The sequence below is a fragment of the Miniopterus schreibersii genome, assembly GCF_964146895.1.
Source record: "Miniopterus schreibersii genome assembly, chromosome: 2".
In the NCBI taxonomy this organism is placed as follows: domain Eukaryota; kingdom Metazoa; phylum Chordata; class Mammalia; order Chiroptera; family Miniopteridae; genus Miniopterus; species Miniopterus schreibersii.
In genome coordinates this window covers 137,704,824-137,710,934 of record NC_138102.1, presented here as the reverse complement: position 1 = coordinate 137,710,934, position 6,111 = coordinate 137,704,824, and the positions used below count along the sequence as shown (strand labels likewise).

At 46.2% G+C, this 6,111-nt stretch overlaps 1 protein-coding gene across 4 annotated transcripts in view; it reads right to left on the bottom strand.

Annotated features, from left to right (window-relative positions):
* Positions 1-1,880: 1,880 nt before the first annotated feature.
* Positions 1,881-6,111, bottom strand: part of BAZ2A (bromodomain adjacent to zinc finger domain 2A) — a 35,676-nt gene continuing 31,445 nt past the window's right edge. For all 4 annotated transcript variants that reach the window (XM_081127899.1, XM_081127901.1, XM_081127900.1 and 1 more), the window contains 4 exons: positions 5,898-6,044; positions 5,080-5,306; positions 4,821-4,964; positions 1,881-4,734 (listed from right to left, as the gene is read on the bottom strand). In XM_081127899.1, coding sequence (XP_080984025.1) covers positions 4,569-4,734; positions 4,821-4,964; positions 5,080-5,306; positions 5,898-6,044 — 684 coding nt within the window. In that variant the 3' untranslated portion in view covers positions 1,881-4,568. The remainder of the gene's footprint in view (positions 4,735-4,820; positions 4,965-5,079; positions 5,307-5,897; positions 6,045-6,111) is intronic.

Sequence of the window (6,111 nt, the reverse complement as noted above, 5' to 3'; positions counted from 1 at the left end):
AGAGTATGGGTAGAGGTTAGGGAAGATGTGGGAAATGAAGATGAGAAGTGTTACTTTTTAACCAAAGAATTCGAAGAGCTGCCCAGACTTGGAAGCCTGATGGCTCAGAAGCAGCAATAGCCCTTGTCAGTAATAAGTGGGGATGGTAGAAAGACATTGACTTGCACTGAGGATGAAAACTAGACCTTGCTGCACTATAGACCATCCCTGGGTTGGGCTACTTCAGCCCAGTTTCATTTTTCTTCCTTTTCCAGCTTATGGATCAGTGAGCTCATTCCCCCCCTTGGTGCCTGCAGCACTCATTCCCTGATGCTTCAGTGTCAGCCCTTTGGGGGCCTACATGTGGGTTGGTACTTTGCAGCACAAAGGTGCTGCTAGAGGCCTTGCTGGAATGGAATGTTGTAGGGATCCTGGACAGAGGTAGTTTTCTAGAAGAAATAAAAGTCACTGCAGTTCTTGCACACATGCTCCACCTTCTGGGAGAGCAGCAGCATTGCACTCATGAGGATACTTTGACCTTATCCAAGGGCAATAAACTTGGATGGGTAATCAGGTCTAAACTTGTCCCCAGCCCTGATAGACTAGCTTCAGAGAAAAAGGGTGGGTGTTATAAAAGCCAACCTGTAAGGGCTAGGTCTTAAATCTCATGCCTTATCATATCAATTCTTCCCAATTCCCTCTTAAGCCAATTTCTGTGCTTACCTATATTTTAAGTCCTTCCGAGAATTAGCAGATCCTTCATATTTACTCAGCTTTTCCCCCCTTCCTTTCTTAGGAGGAAGGGCATAAACACCTGGTTTACATTTTTCCTTTACTCTGTTCTTCCCATCATGAGAGTTAGGAAGCTGGGAGCTAGAAATGTTCATGATCAAGTGCAAAAACTCCTTTGGTTGTTTCTGGTCACCCTGGAACTCTTCAATTAGGTCTTGCTGTGGGAGGCCAGGGGGATAAACTGTGTAATGACAGCCTGGCCTAGGATATTAACCAATACTTGGGAGCCATTCCCAGGAACACCAACATTGGAGCAGAGCTCAGAATTTAGGATGATAGGCCAGCGGCTGCCATATAGCTGAGAAGGTAAGCAAGCACCGAACAAGGCATTTGTGAACAGAAGTTCCTTCTCCATGTTATTCCAGTTAGTTTAGAAGGTTCACCAAAATAAAACTTCTAGCCTGGAGGGTAATAAGATTTTCCAGCCTGAGTAAAGAAAGTCCTCACCCCATTACTGGTATCCTGTCCCCCAACACATACTTTTTGGGTGGTGAGTGCATGCTTGTATGCACTTATCACCTTGGACAGGAAAAAAGTTTAATTTATACTCAAGCACATTTTGTACATTTTTTCCTTTATCCAGAGGCTTCTAGTTTTATACTCTTCCCATGTCTATTCCAATTCCACCCACCTAGCTTATTATTCTTTTTCTGACCCTTGGTACTCTCATGTTCCTTCCCTACAATTTGGTCGAGTTTCATTTTGTCTCATTTCAACCTTTCAAATAAAACACAAACATTACCTCCAGGTGTCTTATCCATGGGTGGAAGCTGGGAAGTTGGTGATGGGCTCATATTTGCTACTGCAGGAATACAGGTGGCAGCTTAGGAGGCCAAAGCCATGTCTCACAAAGCAGGAACTAGGCACACTGAATCCCATGCTGCTCCAGCCCCTTGGCCAGAGACACTAAGACCCCATTTCCATCAATAGGAGCAGAAATTCTGCACAGGAAAGGCAAGCTTAGAGGTTTGGAATCAACCTTGGAAGATTAAGATCCTGCCTGCTATCTCCACCAAACCAGTCATACTCACCCTAACACCCTGTGTTCTCCTTTAGGCAAGTGTGAGAACCTGTGTGGAAGGGAAGATAAACACACAGAGTCTTTTGAATCTCTATCAAATGTGGTTTTTATTCAACTGACAAGCACTTTTCTACAGCTGCACTTGTGGAACATCACATGGCAAAAACAGGAGTTTTTTCTCTAGACTTTTTTTTTCTTTTTTTTTAACCTTATTAAAAATGAGGTTGGTCCTAAAAATATAGAAAGAAATAAATTTAAATTCACAAAAAACTGTACATTATCAAAAAGTCACTAAAACACCACATTTGGTTATATAAAAAGTCAAGTCCCTTTTGATGTAAAAGGAACATGGAAACTTGTTGGTGTTGATGGTGTGGTTTCTTCCTGTTACCAGACTGATAGGGGGAAGGGAAACAAAAGGGTAGGGGGTGGGTTTTTGTGTGTGTTTTTTTTTAACCTGCCTTCCCCACCAAATACTCTTATTTATCAAGAAGAGAAAAAAATCCACCTAGCTCAAGGGGCAGTGAAGATAAGGAAAGAAAAGTGAGAAATGGCCCCTTTGATCATGCCCTACCCCACCCCCCCTCAGCCCCCACACTTCAAACTGAGGTTAGGACTCCACCCCACCTTACGAGTGCCTGGTCCCTAGGGAAAGAGATGGAGCTGGGAGAGGAACACAAAGTAGGAACAACTGAGATTTCACTCCCCTGTCCACCTTGCCTCCAACAATAAACTCTAGTACATTTTACACCAGGGGCAAACTGCCACGGGGAAAAAGAAGAGCCCCAACTATAACAGTTCCAAATGTTTGACTAACACAAAGTTTGTTACAGCGCAGTTATTTAGATAAAATATAAATATTTATGCATAATATAAAGTCAATTCAAATATTCTTCAATCCACCTCTTATTTAAAAGCAAAAAAAAAAAATCTCAAATAAAATTAAAAGTTTTGAGGTTTATCTGACAGAAAAGGCGACTTTAGAAATAGGCTATGGGGGAGAAGGGGCATAAAGGAATAAGAAAGGGCTGCCCCAGGACCTACACTGCCCGCCCCCCCCCAGTGGCTATTCAGTGCTGCCAGAAGTACAAAGAATGCTCCACCTCACCTGGTACCCCCCCTAAAATGGAACATTTCTTGGGTGCCTTAGCGCTCTGCTTGGGCCAGCCAGCAGCCACCTCCCCAGTGCAAGTACCCGTAATTTCTGATGGGAGTGGCTCTGCTGAACAGGAAAGCAGGGGGCCAGGGGCGCATGGCTATAGCTGGGAGTTAGCAGCTTTCCTCTCACATGTTGGGGCTTAACTTGTACATAGTCACACGTAGGGCAGTGGTGGACCCAAAACCCCTCCTCCCTACTCTTGTGCTCCAGGTTCTCTGCTGCTGGGGAAGGGGTCCTGGGGTATGAAGTAGATAAGGGAAGGAAAGCACAACTAAACCCACAGAAGCTCATGGGGTTAGGAAAAATCCAGTTCTACCCCTCTCCCTGCAAAAGCTTAAGACTCAAAGCTACTGAAAGGAGAGAGAGTTTCTGCTGAAAGATTGCACAGTTTAGAGGCTGGAACAGAAATGACTGGGAGAGAGAAGAAAGACACAGCCTTGTACCCAGAAAAACTGTTCCTGTGGTTTCCCAAAGACAAAAATATGATGGTTTGAAACAATGGGAAAGGTGGGAATAAAAACATACTTGGGGAAACTGAATGGATGCCTTCAAACAGTACTGGGGCACAATTAACAGCGTCCTCTCTCTCTCTCTCTCTCTCTCTCTCACACACACACACACACACACACACACACACACACACACACACACACACTCACACACACACACACACACACACCTCTCTCAGGTTAGTCGATTGCTACCTGGCCTCCATCTTGGGGTGCGCCCAAACTCAGCAGTAGTTGTCCCTGAGGAGTTCCCAAGAGGGAGGTTTGGGTAAAAGGTGGGGGAAGGAGGCTGCAAGGCCCAAGGTCCAGGGTGCCTCCCTGCCCTCTCTAAGATACTGAGTTTCAGAAAAGGCTAGAAACTCAGCATGTGAGGAGTATCCAACATTATAGAGGGGACAGCTATTGGCAGATGAGGACAGAAAGACAGGGACCTCTGAACTTTTTTTCCTTTGAAGGAAAAAAGATTTGGAAAAGGATGAAGGAACCCGTACACGATAGTTTTAGATTATCGGATGACAGAAAATCTGAAAGGGGGGAGGGGAGGGAACAGAAAAATTGAGAGATAGTGAGAAGCAGGGGAGGGACTGAACATGGAAGCAGCATGTTCAGGGCCCGGTGTCCGGCTCGACACACTTGGGAATTAAGTCCACTTTACTGGCCGTCACTGCGGGTCCACACACAGTACAGAGTGTTTCTCGGTTTCACACATTCACTAGAACTATTGCTATTGTTAAATAGCCCCAGAATGCTGGGGCATGTACAGGGAAGGAGAGGAAGCTGGGGGGAGGAAGTAGGGACTTCTTTCCTCCGCCTCACTTTTAATTAGGAAATAAAACAAAGGAAAAATTATTTTTTTTCTTTCTTTTTTTGGCTTTCAGTCCAGAAGGACCTCATCTCTGCCCCTCTTATTTGAGGAGCAAGAGGAGGAAAGGGAGAAGGGGTATAGGGATAAGAGGATGTAGGGTGCTGCCAAAGGTAGAGTCAAATATCAGAGATATATCTCAGACTTGAGTCAAGACCTAGGGCAGCATCAGCAGGTGAGAATGGCAGGGGTTTTTGTTTGGAGAGTGGGGGGAGATGCCACAGGTGACTCCCCACCACCCTTGCCTCACAGATTGGCCTGTTTTCCCTGATAAAACTCTTCCCAGCGGCTTTCAAAGAAGCGTCGCATGATGTGCCCAGCCTTGCCCACTTCAGAGTCATCCTCATTGAAGGTCTGGCAGTTGTCAAAGACCAGGAGCGCATCAGCCGCAAACTCCTCTGAGCTGGTGTACCTGGGCAGGGGTGAGGCCAAGCTGTGAGTTGGGTAGAGTTAACAGTAGCAACAGAGGAGCCAGGAAAGTTGCTGATGTCTACTTACCCTCCTCGGAGCAGCCGCTCCCGCATGGTGGAAAAATCCATAGGGTTTTTGATAATGCGCCGGTACCCACTCACCAAACGTGGGTTCACAGGCTCCAGAAAAGGCCAGGCTGCATCGTGGGACTCCATCTCCATCAAGATAATCCTACCATTAAAGAGACAGTGATGGCTACATCTCAGGAAGCAAATACACTGTCCCCTTCTAGCCTTTTACTCTGGTAAAGGTAGAGCCAACTGTCCCCAGAATTCACTCAACTCACTCGCAAAATGTGAGATCACTGTGGTGGTTCCGCATGGAGAGTCGCCGCCGCTTAGATGGTGACAGCCCTTCTTCCGAGTACCGAGGCACTGCTGGGCTTTCTCGGCCCCTGGACAGTACACGGCGTTGGCGGCCATCACCCTCTGGGAAGTTCAGCACATAACTACTTTTCCGTTTCTGGCCTCGTTTCGGGAAGCCAGGCTTCTGAGTGAATTCTCCCTCTACCTGCTAAGGATAGGAAAAAGATGGTATCAGCAACATCTGGAGATGTACTCTGCTTGCCCTCCAGTTCATTATAATTCCTACATGTCTAGGTGTGCTTGAGAAGGCTGCCAAATATGTTCACGCATAAGCCAGCATGTAAATTTTTTATTCACATAACCCAAAAAGGGGAAAGTATAATCACTCTTTTTTTTTTTTTTAAATATATCTTTATTGATTTCAGACAGAGGAAAGGAGAGGGGGAGAGAGAGATAGAAACATCAATGATGAGAGAGTCATTGATTGAGCCCACAACCCGGGGCATGTGCCCTGACCAGGAATCGAACCCTGATCACCTGGATCCTAGGTCGACGCTCAACCGCTGAGGCACGCCTGGCCAGGCTAATCACTCCCATTTTATAGAAGGAAGTGAGGCTATAGAATTTATGTGACTTGTCCAAAGAAGGACCAGAACTCAGGAACCCAGGTCTCCTAGCACCTAGTCAGAAGATCTTTCCAAGGACACGGTAAAAAGTGGTATTTGTAGGACTGGTGGTAAATAGGATGAGAAAGAAAATCTCTGACTTTAGAGTGGGAATGAGAGAGCAAAAGGCTTACCTGGGCCAAACAGACAGCACAGAACCAATCTCCCTCTGGAACAGCCTCCATCTTGGGCCGATGGCAGTATATGTGGCAGCCACGGTCACACCCATCACAAAGCAGAAGAAACTCATCATTGTCACCTTTCCGGCAAACTAGACAGGTCTAGACCAAGGTTGTGAGGAGGTAAGGTGAGCCCCCTGTTCGTCAGTGACCCTACCCACTTGGGCCA